The sequence below is a fragment of the Leguminivora glycinivorella genome, chromosome 6 (genome assembly GCF_023078275.1).
Source record: "Leguminivora glycinivorella isolate SPB_JAAS2020 chromosome 6, LegGlyc_1.1, whole genome shotgun sequence".
In the NCBI taxonomy this organism is placed as follows: Eukaryota; Metazoa; Arthropoda; class Insecta; order Lepidoptera; family Tortricidae; genus Leguminivora; species Leguminivora glycinivorella.
The window spans coordinates 18733696-18747018 of NC_062976.1; the positions used below are offsets into that span (position 1 = coordinate 18733696).

The 13323-nt window shown below is 35.1% G+C and overlaps 1 protein-coding gene across 1 annotated transcript; it reads left to right on the forward strand.

Moving 5' to 3' along the window:
* The first annotated feature begins 79 nt into the window (after window positions 1–79).
* Window positions 80–10395, forward strand: LOC125227040. The gene is made up of 6 exons (XM_048131231.1): window positions 80–117; window positions 1987–2066; window positions 4127–4210; window positions 6460–6684; window positions 8255–8321; window positions 8978–10395. The coding sequence occupies exons 1-6, from the start codon at window positions 80–82 to the stop codon at window positions 9048–9050; spliced, it is 567 nt and encodes a 188-aa protein (XP_047987188.1). The 3' UTR covers window positions 9051–10395.
* Window positions 10396–13323: the final 2928 nt, after the last annotated feature.

Genomic DNA, 13323 nt, shown 5'->3' on the forward strand with positions numbered 1-13323 from the left:
GAAAAGACGTTATGCTGCACAAAATGCCAGCAGCCAGTGAAAAAGTGACAATGTGGTGTATAAATCAGCAGTTTTCAACATGTTGGAAAGTTTGACATCAAATGAAATCGGCAAACTGTACGTTTGCCACAAACACTTCGAAGCCAGATATGTCTCTTCGAAGTTGCGCTTACGGCCTAACACGTGTCCAACATTATTTACCTACTGAAGAAGAAATCACCACGGGAACAACGGCTCACCCTTCAGTTGAACGAGGTAGGTAGTACTTATACATAGTATGTAACATCGCACGTGGTATATACGCCGCATTTTTAAAATTGAATCAGATTCATGTCCAGTCAGTGTATTTATAAAATGTTTCCAATAGGATAAGATTGCGTTAATTGAGTGGTGTTTTGGCCTAGTGGAGAGTGTTCCAGGTTCAAATTCTAGAGAGAACTTTCATGGGTCTCATAGTCATGGATATTGATTCCTGAGTAATGGGTGTTTCCTATGTATTTCAGTAGTACTATTTTTTTAATGTCAAGGTATTATTATCTAAGTACCTACCACAAAGGCCTTAATTGAGCTTAGCTGATTGTGTAGCCTAGTATGTAATATTCAGGCACAAAAATATTTAGGTAATTTGCTTTGGTGTAAATAATTTTGAATAAATGGTATATATTTCTATAGTCAAATTGTTGTGTTATCACAATATACAATTGGGCCTTTTTTTACCAGGATTCATTGAACTTGAAATGAGGAACTCTGACCACTCGTATGCAAGGAGATGTCATATTGATCACACTTATGCCATGAGCGCACCAACAAATAATTCAGATGATGCTGCTATTTTACCGCCATACATCACAACTGGAGCTGATTCAGGTAATTTCATAATATGTAATTTCCATTTAATGTCATGTCTCATGTCATGTGTTTATGCTTCAAAAAGTGACTGCAAATCTGTTTTTGTATTTCCATCTCGGAAACATTGGCAGGCTATTTCTTTTCCCGATGACATACAAGGGGGCAAAGTTGTTGTTGTTTAACCACATGCCAATATTGATACCCGAGCAAGCTAAATATTCCAATATTTAACTGTGAGTGTAGCAAGTGGTTGAGAATGTAGAATCTTGAGTGTTGCGAGGATTTCAAGGCACGAAGGTTAAACAAATTTTGCCACTGAGTGAAAAACAACATTTTCTCCCAAACCAACAAGGAGAAAATATTGACTGTAGAACAACAAACCAGATCAAATCCATAAATTTATCATACATTTGGGATTCATAATCATCATATAAATGTCTATTCAACCTGCAGTTTACCTGCTAGCTGTGGGCACCAAGTTAAAATCTGTATGAAATTACTTTGCATTCTTGCAACTTTCTCATCAGTTTTTGCCTTTATAAATTGGTGTAGTGAACATACAATTGTTAGTGATCTACCAGACTTCATAGAAACTTAGAAAGCGTCCATATCCCATTTAATTACCTATTAACTTTAAATAATTTATTCATGTAGGTATTATTTTACGTTTTCAGGTGGAGTTACACTGGAACATATTACATCGAGTGTAGAACTGTCTATTGAGCCATCATCCTGTCTTAATTCAGGTAAATACTACAAATAATTTGTTCAGGTGTACAAACATAATTTATATTAAGTATATTGATTTCTTGATCTATCCAATAGAATAAGCTATTAGCCAAGTCCATTCAGTTAGAGATCGGCCTCAAATCTCTTCGCGTGGAAAACGTGGAGTGTAGAGTGTGTAGGGCTAGCCGCTCGGTGCCTATTTTTCGGCATGCTCAAAGGTTATTAGATTTAGATTAGATTTCTTTATTTCATGATAAAAATTACACTATAAATTTGTTACATGCCAAAGTTATGTTTATCTTCTCATCATGATCGTCAAAAATATTAATATTATATATTGGTTATTCATAATTTAGTTATTATAAATTTTCTTAGATTATAAAGATATTTTATGTTTATCATTTTCAGAGCACGTCCAATCCAGCTCAAGTCAAGCCTGCTCGTCGCGGCTGTGAAGTCATCGTTTGAGCCAACTTCACCACAAACAGGTAGCAATAACATACATTGGATAATCGAAGTAAAGGGCTACTTTTCTAGTACTATATCAATGAGGCATACACGGCTCGCCCGTAACAATAAGAAATCCACTTATGCCGAGTTAGCGAAAGTGACAAGTTATTGTAGAAAAGGACTAATTTCATTTTGGAATCAAAGCGGAATCGAGCCTCGTCGAATCGCATTTAAAATGTATGAGGACTCGATTCGACGCGGCTCGATTCTGCCATAGTGGACGCCGCAGAGGGAGGGTGGAAAAATTACAATGTACATACAAGAAATATTAAGACCATGACCATAAATAATATACATTTTTAAGGCAGGTTCACACACTTTAAATTCATCATGTACGCGGTATAATCCATCTCCATACTTTTATTTCATAATATTATTAAGTAAAAAAAATATTTTTTCAATTTGTAGAAGTTAACAATGCTCATAACTAATTCAAATCGATAGTACAAGTAGTTCTCGAGATATTTGGTAATGTGACAGACTACAGAGTCGCACCATAAGGGTTCCTTTTGCGCCTTTTTGGTACGGAACCCTAAAAATGGCCTCTAATCAACATTCAATAAGGTCTCTCAGTTGTGATGGATGAAATATATTTTTCACCACGAGGCTCTCTTGATTCTTCGAAACCAGACAGCACAATTGAATTTTATCCACAAGAGTGCAAAGTAATGTCATACAAATTTTAATTTGATGTCTTACTCTGGCTGGTATAATTTATGTACCTATAAATGATGATTTTGAATTATAGATATTGATTAATCAATTTGATGGATTTGACTTTGTTTCATGTTTTACTGTTGTTCGTGTTGGTGCGGAGAAAAACTTTGTGTTTCACTGGGTGGCAAAGTTTGATTAACCTTCGTGCCTTGAATTTGAAGCCGGTTCAAAATTTGAATCTTTCGCTTGCTCGAGTAACAATATTGGCACGTGCGGTTTAAACAACTTCGGCCCCTTGTAAAACAAATAAATGTTAATTGCTTTAGTAATATAGCAAGTAATACTATTTACGAAGTCTATAACATCTAATGACCCCACAGGTCCGTGTTTATCGTAATTAAGTATGTAATTAAACTAAATAAAGACTGTATCGTTAAGTATGAAGACAACTTTGAGTAGCCGTATTTATTTGCTATTATTTTTTTTTTCTTTTAACAAGACATGGGCTTAATAAGGCACATAATAAGGTACACATTTTGTCCTAGAAACTCGACGTAAAGCATATGGTTTAGACAGTATTGACTTAATCCTCCCGAGTACCAATTACGATTCCGGACAAATGCTACTAGAAAATTCACAAAGTGCGTAAAAGACGATACGATTGTGAAAAAAAATTGTACGGTGCGAACCTCAACGACACATGATCCACAAAGCAGAATATCTGGACATAGTCTAGCCACTGTTATTTTAAAAATATAAAGTTCAGGATCTGTGTATGGCGGTCATTTAGAGAATGTGGCATGGTGCTTACTCTAACTCCGACTTTGATGTCGAATTTGACTATCATACACTGTTTATATCGATCTGGTTTAGGCACTGTTCAAACACCACGAATATCAATTAGACTTTGACCTATGGCAAATTTTTTTATCTGTTTCTCTTATCCTGCTCTCATCAAAAATTTACGGCAATCCGGAACGTTGCTCAAAAATGCGTTTTTTTAAATTATATAAATTCACCGCATTCATTCTGCAAGTACCCAATTGAAAAACCACGAAGAGGACTCTTAAAGAATATATTTTAGCAGCATATTAACCTTTGTTTGTTGAAATCGTACAGTCGTAAAGAGTCATTGAAATATTCTCAAATTAAGCCAGATAGGGGTTGTCCGAAATTTATTTGCTAGACCTTAATGAAAGTACCATAAAGTCCCTAAAATAAAAAAAATATCAGACCTTCTTATATTAAATAGTGCTTACCAATACCTTCAGATCATACTCTCGGAACATAATGATACAAAATTATGCACATGTCAACATTTAGACGAGGTTTGTTTTGTCCTTATACTTAACGATACAGTCCTTATGTTTATAATTTTCAGTGGTGGACTCATCAAAGTCTAATGTGGCTCAGGCTTGCGTCACAACTCCGGGGCCATCCGTCAATTACAATGACCTTCCTAAAGGTATACTATATTCAATAAAGGCTTTTCATTTCAAAGCCAATCCAATTCTCATTAGTTTAAAAAATACCTCTATAAAGGAAATGAATATGAGCGTAAAGTGCCTCGGCGGACTGCTATGATTTCTATGTACATTACTTAAGGTTTTATAATACCTTAAAGCAAGTTGAAGCAAGAAATTAGTTTATTGATCAAGGTGGCTAGGTACTATACTTAACGGGTTATCTCAATTAAAGTGAACTATTGCAATAATATCAATTTTTTTTCCAGAGCCAGCACGAGCATCGGGTGTTGAAGAAAAAAACACGCGAAAACGAAATTTGAACTTTCTTCGATATTTTGACGTGCGTTACGTATATTGTGCATATAGGTAGGACAATCATATGATATAAATTATATGTTGTATTGCCATACAAAAACTTTAAAAAAAAAATGATTTTTTTTTAAATTATTTTCGTGCAAGCGACGCCTCCAGATTTTTCATCAAAGTAAGCCTCTTTAATAAGCTATCAAATGAATATAAATACTTAATTTTATCTGTGGTAGAACAAGGTGTTTTTTTTAATTGAATATATCACAATACATTTTACTCCCATACACGCTTGTTAAAACGAATCGCTGACAAACTCCAGAGAAACGTGCATGTACTTCATAAACACTGGCCACTAACAAAAAATATATATATATATATATATATATATATATAATATATATATATATATATATATATATATATATATATATATATATATATATATATATATATATGAATATGTTTTTTTATAAAAAAAGTCACAAATTGCGAAAAAATTGTCTTATACAATTTGTATGAAAAAAAAAATATTGGTGTTTTTCTGATGCCAATCGATTCCATTCCTATTCAGTATCAATAGTTTCTTAGGGCTCAACTTCCGGTAATATACTAAAAAGCCGCAAATTGTACAAAACTTTTTGCACATTTTCCCCATAGTATATCTACAATAATCTACAAAAATTAAACTATTTTTTACAAACAGTTTTTTTGATGCCAATCGATTCCATTCTTATCCAGTATCAATACATGCTTTGCACTAAAAACCCACAAATCAATGGACACATTTTCCATACATTTTGTTATAGGGTAAATGTGGAAAAAGTTTTTTTCAATTTGTGGCTCTTTAGTACATTACCGAAAGTTGAGCTCAAAGAAACTTTCGACACTGAATAGAAATGGAATCGATTGGCATCAGAAAAACACCATGTAAAAAAAAAGTATAAGAAAAGTTTTTCGCAATTTGTGACTTTTTTTTATAAAAAATATTAAGTTTTATTAGTGGCCAGTGTTTATGACGAACGTGCACGTTTCTCTGGAGTTTGTCAGCGATTCGTTTTAACAAGCGTGTATGGGAGTAAAATGTATTGTGATGTATTCAATTAAAAAAATACCTTGTTCTACCACAGATATAATTAAGTATTTATATTCATTTGATAGCTTATTAAAGAGGCTTACTTTGATGAAAAATCTGGAGGTGTCGCTTGCATGACAACACATTAAAAAAAAAACATTTTTTTTTTTTAAGTTTTTTTTTTAAGTTTTTGTATGGCAATATAACATAAAATTAATATAATTTTATAATGACAGATGTGGATATAAATCATATGCGAGCCTTTATATTCTTCTGGTTTCGCACGTAATATAAAATTAATTATTTTCAATAACCTGTGTGATGATGATGACGGGTTCAATGTGTAATCCATTTTTTGTTAGGTTAAGGATCATTTAATCTCATAAGAATTACATACAATTCACTTATATTCATTTATTTAATGTGTAATCCATTTTAAAAATATTGTGAACTTGCTGTGTTGTTTTCATCATCAATATCTTCCTTGCATTATCCCGGCTTCTTGCCGCGGTTCGTGGTTGCCTAACTAATCTCCCACAAAGTAATAAAAAGCTGGGATCCGCTTGTCAATTTATTCTTGGATATTGGCGGTTTACAAAAAGTCGCTTTCTAGTCCAACTCAGAACTGAGGCTAGGTACCCTAGGCCTTATTGAAATTGGACCAGTTTCCTCACGATGTTTATCTTCACCGGAAATCAACTGGTCCACATCAAATGTTATATCGGCCATACGGTAGCCATCTCCAAACCGGGGTTGGAACCGGCAGCCGCCGCGATTGAACGTCGCTTGCTCTTATTGCTAGGTAACTTACTGTTTTATCAAAGTAAGATTTATAATTTATATTAATAGCTTTTTTTATATTTCCAGACGACACTATGCACTTAAATGGCCAAAGTCTTAGTGTAGTGTATGACCCGCCACATTTAATCAAAGGAGTGAGGAATAACTTCTTGACGAAGAATATTATAATGGACGTCGAAGTGGCAAGACTTGGTGGACGTGTACCGCACGGACTGCCGCCACGCGCAAGCTCGCCTGCTGCGCAAGCTCAACGACGAGCACATACTCCCGGACAAAATCAAGAAAATGAAGGTATACCTACTTATTTTCTACATGATAAAGGACAAAGCGAACTTGTTATTTATATCTCTTTTTTGCTATTACTTATTTCAGATTAAAGAAATAAAACGCTAAATCGGACTTAGTGATCGATGAAGAAGAACGATCCATTAGTATTTCTAGCTTTCACCCCATTTAATTTAATAAATCTACTCAATTACTTAAGTATGTTCACCTACATTCAATAGTATTTTATATAAGCTTGCTGAGTGTTCTAATAGTAGGTACGGTACGTGAGTAAAAAGCTTATTTCTATGATTTACTAGCTTTTGCTCGCGTTAAATTCGAAAATTGCGGAATATTCCAGTACTACAGTCAAATTTTTCCCGAATTTATCCATTTTTATGGTTTTCTCCTCATCTAGCACATACTCTCCTACGACGTCATTGTGGGATTGGGGTCCCGGTAATGTACTACAGTCAAATTTGACGTACGTTTCGTCGTTCATGAAAATGCAACGAGATTTATTCTTTAGCAACATTTTATACAACTTTCCGCACCATTTTTTGGATCGCAATTTGTTATCTGCACTTCTCTTCTGCATTTTCTGCTTCTTATAAGTCTTTATATATATATTTTTTTATATTTTGAACGGTACCTACGCGAATAAAATAAATAAATAAATAAATATTATAGGACATTCTTACACAGATTGACTGAGGCCCACGGTAAGCTCAAGAAGGCTTGTGTTGTGGGTACTCAGACAACGATATATATAATATATACATAGAAAACATCCATGACTCAGGAACAAATATCTGTGTTCATCACACAAATAAATGCCCTTACCGGGATTCGAACCTGGGACCGCGGCGCAGCAGGCAGGGTCGCTACCGACTGTGCCAGACCGGTCGTCGTCGGTCGGCCGGTCGGGCGAATGCCTACTTTTTTTACAATTTGGTGAACCGATAGATAATTTTACGATTTTAACAACTGTCTAACTTTATCCTCGACTTGAAGATTTGCCGAACCACTTCTACGCCTAGATTTTGGTAAATCCTCAAGCTTATGATGCTCTTCAAATTTTGTAACGATTTGGAACACCGCTGATTTTGAAAAATTGTACCATATTTGCGATTTATTGCAGAGAACACTTTCCAGTACACCATTTGTGCAAGATTACTTTGCGATCGTTCAAAGTAGTACGCTGCATCGTAAAATATAATTAACTATGGAAGAATAACTATGTAGCGATCGACGTTGATAGCTTTTCTAATGTCGTCACCGTCAACTGTTTATCAATTGTTTTTAAATTACAAATTTTAAAGATGTTTTAGTGTGTCCGCTTAGTAAATTGAACAGTCCTTACACACTTTCCCATTTATAATATTAGTATGGATTTACTAGAAGCCATACTTTTTGCACGTTCGAAGGCGGTCGCATTTTAATGTATATCTTCTTATATTTAATCTATGGTTTCAGAGTAAAATTAATGAAATTATATCGTGGCATGTGTATATTATTGATCTTTTCCCCCGTTTATTCCCGTTAGACAGGACGATATAATATTAATTTATTTATATTTACTATTGTCTTGTTACAGGTGAAAAACTGTGTGCGTGTTTTCAGTCAAATCATGGCAGCAGCTTTATCCTACACAGCTTCATTTTGTGAGTATCTATCTATTTGGAATGTCTATCAATGACCATAATACTTAATTATATTTCTACTAAGCAGATTTCTTGTGACTTAGGACCAGCGCAGTTTCATTACAATGTGTAACATAATCAGAAGGAATCCTGCATAGCGGGCATTTATTTTTGTGTTTCTATTAGTACTTGAGTGATGAATACAGTATTTTATTCGTTCAAGTTACGTTGTCGCCGAGCCCTCATAATCCTTATAATCATCATATTATAACCAGTCAATTTTTGCAATTTTAAATTTGGACTTTCTTTTACTCCTATAACAGTTCAAAACTTGAATTTAATTTGTACTTGTGTAAGTACAAATTACTTAAAAGGACTTAAGAGGTTAAGCAATGAGATAAGATAGGGATAAGTACGCCTGTGTAGTAATTTACATCTCAATGTATGTTATTTTAATCTGTTTTTGTACAATAAAGAGTCACTACTACATACATACATACATACAATCACGCCTGTATCCCATAAAGGGGTAGGCAGAACACACGAAACTACTAAAGTTTCAGTGCCACTCTTGGCAAATAAGGGGTTGAAAGAAAACGAAACTGTGACATTGCAGTGACAGGTTGCCAGCCTCTCGCCTACGCCACAATTTAACGACGTTTGTAATATTTTTCCAGCGCACTACGCGGACGGCACGCCTGTGAACGCTACGCTGTACAAAACGGCAGAGCTGGTGGCCTTCCTCGATGACCTGTTCGACAGCGTCAACGGTGCCAGCACCCACCAAAAGCATACAAAGGGAAAGCAATTGCGGACTGCCGTAACTGAAAACTCAAAACAACGATTTCTGGATGAAGACGATAGAATTCCGTGATATCAACGGAAAATTGACAAAAGTTCCGACGTTAAAAAATTGGTTGACAACTTTAAAAAGCTACCAAAGGCTGTGGCAGGTCATGAACGAAAAAAACATCAAGATAATGCGCCCGCGGTATTTTAATTCCGACGCAATAGAATTTTTTTTCGGAAAAGTGCGGGCTTGCAACGCCAGAAATAACGACCCTCCATGCTTTTGAGTGCACTTTTAAGTCACTAATAGTGACTAATTTAATAAAAATTCACCAAAATACATTTAATTGTGAGGAAGACTGTGCTGAGGAAGTTATTAAAATTCAGTAGTTGTTTGCGCACACTGAAGAAGACAATGCAATGATCGAGGATAGTACCATATCGGTTGATTCTGCGTCTTCATCATTATCAACCTTCACCGATCGTGAAGACGGCGCAGAACAAGTAATCGTGCAAGCGACACGGGAGCGTCTGGATGTACACTCACGGGCATATACCGCGGGATGGGTCACAAGAATAGTATTAAAAATATTGAAATGATTGAATGATTGTGAGAAAGACTTAACAACGGAAGAAACGGATATCCAAAAGCGAATACAATGTAAAAAGAATAAATTGACCTATCCCTCGGAACATGCTGTGAGGTTTTTTGGGAACGTTGTAGACGAATCGAATGAATATTTGGAACAATGCCCATAAAGCAAACATCAAAAAACAAATTACTCAAGTTGTACTTTCCAAATATTCATTCGATTTTGTCAAATGCGAAATGCAGCGTGTTTTAGCAGGGCAGACGTTTATATCTGTATCTCTGACATTGTCGATCTTCAACTGGTGCATTACTATAAATAAAATTTTAAAAGGTACTGATGTGTCACGACTGACCATTAAAAACTTGTCTCAAATGCAAGCACAGGCTTTCAGAAAATATAAAAGAAGGTTTAGAAATAAATGATAGTGTTTATATGTGGTGTTTTCATTTCAGAAGTTGTTTAAGTTTATCTGGAAGTATTCTGGATGAACTTAAATAGCTTTCCCCTTTGAAAGTAACCTGATCATGAAATTTGAGCAGAATTGAACTTTGAATTTCCCGCTTTCTGGTGAGCAAACAATTCAAATTTCATGATGGTTCCCGCCATTTTCTTTAAAAAAAAAATAAACGTCAGTATCGACATAGCACGACCACAGATACTTAACGACTAAAGTTCAAGTATGGAAGATGTTTGTCTGATACGTAGTATCTTCTTAGTAGTTTGTGAGCAAAAGGGGCCCGATTCTGGGACTTTTTTCACGTTTTTTATTTATTTATTTATTAAAAATACACAAAAGTTAACAGTATTTCACCAAAGCACTTATGTGGTAATATAATTATGTACATGTTAAATTGACATAAATAAAAGCAAACACACTTAAAAGTTAAACTATGGTTATTACATTAATCACCTAAGGAGTGTAGAGTCTATGAACCTTAAGAGTTTTCTGTAAAACACACCAACACTATCAGCAAATATGTCAATATCGTCTGTCTCCAACATGATGCGGTTAAGAGCAGCTCGGGCTCGAGCCTCAAGCACGGATGCGTCATCTACTCTATGGTGAAACAGTTGGCGGTAATGCATAATATGCAGCAGTTTCCGTCTGGTTTCTAGAGTTTGAATACCAACCATTCCTGTTACGAATAGAGATGGATACATATATGGGTAATATCCGTACAGTCGTTTGTAAATGTGCCTACAGAACTTCCTCTGCACTCTTTCTAGCATAGTGTTTTGTTCTTATTAGAAAGAATGCATTAAAATAAGCATCTTTTATAAATTAAAGTTTTTTTTAAAACCTACTAATTTAGGAGTTAGAGTGGTGCAAAGCAAAGAGCATTGAATCACTACGTTTTAAGAGTCGGCACTCTCGAACAACCCTCGAACCGATTTATGCAGGCGTTTTTTCGACGGTCGTGAGGTCATGTCACTGCTACCAACACAAAGCAAAAGTCGCTAGGGCTCGACCAACCCAGTCCCTAATATTTATCGATATCGATAAATGTGCGATATTTCGCAGTATGGCGACTTAACAGTAAATTTATACATATATTTAAAAAAATGTCTGGGATGGCTGTCAGAGGCGTATTTCAAGGATTTGGCGTTGGCATCCTGAGCCAGTCAGGATTACCGCCCCGTTAAGTGACGATAAAGTATGAAATTTAAGAAAAAATGCCGCCTTTAATACGCCCCTGTATAAAATGAATAAAACAAAAGCAAAATATAACATCACTTTTCTTTTACATGAAGTAATTTTTCAACTACTTTACAGCACTTCTCAGTTGAACTAATTTTGAGGCGTTTGCAGAAAATTCCTATGATTTACTGTGCCTGACGTTCATATTTGGCACTGCCTCCTAATTAAGAGTTTTGTTATAAGCCAGTATTTGTTGCTTCATTTAATCTTCGTGTTCCTTGCATGTTTACCAGGGAAAGTTAATATTTACTGCAAAAAGTCTTGAAATTGATTTCCATAGAGTACCTAGTCTGTTCATATTCTTTGATGAATACTTTTGCATGTTAAATTGTATGTTGTTATTTAATGCATGTTAATTATAAGATGTAATGTTTTGAAAGAAGTTGCCCGCCGAGTTTCTTGCCGGTCCCATAGTGCCCAACATTATCTTCATACAGGAGATGGATAAATATGCCGATTCTTCGTTACCTGTTAAAATTACCCATAATCGTCATCTGAAATAAAGAGATTATCGATAAGTTGGTCACACTCTATTGGTACTCGTATTTTAGGTTATTTGTTTGTTTACGAAAAACTTATTTACAGAATGTTTTCGCTTAAATCGTAGACTGTACATGATTAGTACTACTTTAAATTGATTAAATCAGTAATTGCTAGCAACTCGAAACGAAAATAGAATAAAATACTAATAGTTACCGACCTGCATATATCCAGTGCAAAGCTAGGTAAAAACAAGCCACAAGTTGATATTTTCAAATATCTAACACCACAAATTTCACACTTTCTTATTGGTTTGCCCGAAACTTCAATAATCTTATTATTTACTTACAAAATTCAAACGACAGATTTGACGTTGACGACTTGACGTTTGACGTTTTGAAAAAAAAAACACGTAGGTCAGGCCATATACTAAGGAAATATGAAACTCCATTATCTATGTATTTGTGCTACCAAAATATAATGGACTTTAGTACTATTAACAATAGATGTCATTTTGATTTGATAGCATTTTTTTTGTGTCGTAATGTTGGCAATCATTGCTTGATGATATTATCATACTATGGAGTGACGACGGGCTGGTGCAAAGTTGCAAAATTTTCCCGTAGCATTAATAAGGCGCCAGAGACAGAAAGCGATATCGACGGAGCCCCGCTTATTACAGAAACTGCACAGAATAGGAGCCTTCGGCCGTTTGAAGATACCTAACGAACCTAACCTATACCTATATAAAAGTCGTCATTTTGTATCCTAGACCGTTTGCGAGACACGCGTTAATTTTATTAAAGTGCTAGTGCCATTTACTAATCTTAGAACCCTAATATCTCAGTAAATATTAATGGAGAAGAAAAAGTTTATATAACAAAACATCCTTATTTAAACGTGTTCTATCATATCTATATGATTTATCAATATTAACATAGGTTATATTGGTAAAAAAAATCATCGTAAATTTATTAAGTCTCTGGCGCCTTAGTAAATACTATGGGAAAATTCGCAACTTCGTAATGCTCTAACTCCTAAATAAGTAGGTTTTTCAAACAACTTCATTCTATAAAAGATGCTTATTTTAATGCAATCTTTCATGTTTTTAAATTACAAACACTCAAAAATAATAAACACGGGCGCGCCATTTGTCGCAGCTGTGGTGCTTTACTCAGGCCACACGCTACAACCATACCGAGCGCATCGATCAGCCGCTTAGTTCCTAGGCGCGCCAATAGATGGCGCTTTCGCTCTCTTGGGAAACGGGACAATGACGTCATCTTTTTCGTGCATGCTGCCCGTAGTAACGAGTTATTAGACGTTATCACGTTCGTAACAGGAATGGTTGGTATTCAAACTCTAGAAACCAGACGGAAACTGCTGCATATTATAATATGCATTACCGCCAACTGTTTCACCATAGAGTAGATGACGCATCCGTGCTTGAGAGAATGGGGCT

Bases quoted from the DNA above. Each gene is read 5' to 3' on its own strand.
- LOC125227040 (XM_048131231.1), top strand. From the start codon at position 80: ATGTTGGAAAGTTTGACATCAAATGAAATCGGCAAACT. The intron at 4,211-6,459 runs GTATACTATATT...TTATATTTCCAG, and splicing joins TTACAATGACCTTCCTAAAG to ACGACACTATGCACTTAAAT. The intron at 8,322-8,977 runs GTGAGTATCTAT...ATATTTTTCCAG, and splicing joins ATCCTACACAGCTTCATTTT to CGCACTACGCGGACGGCACG.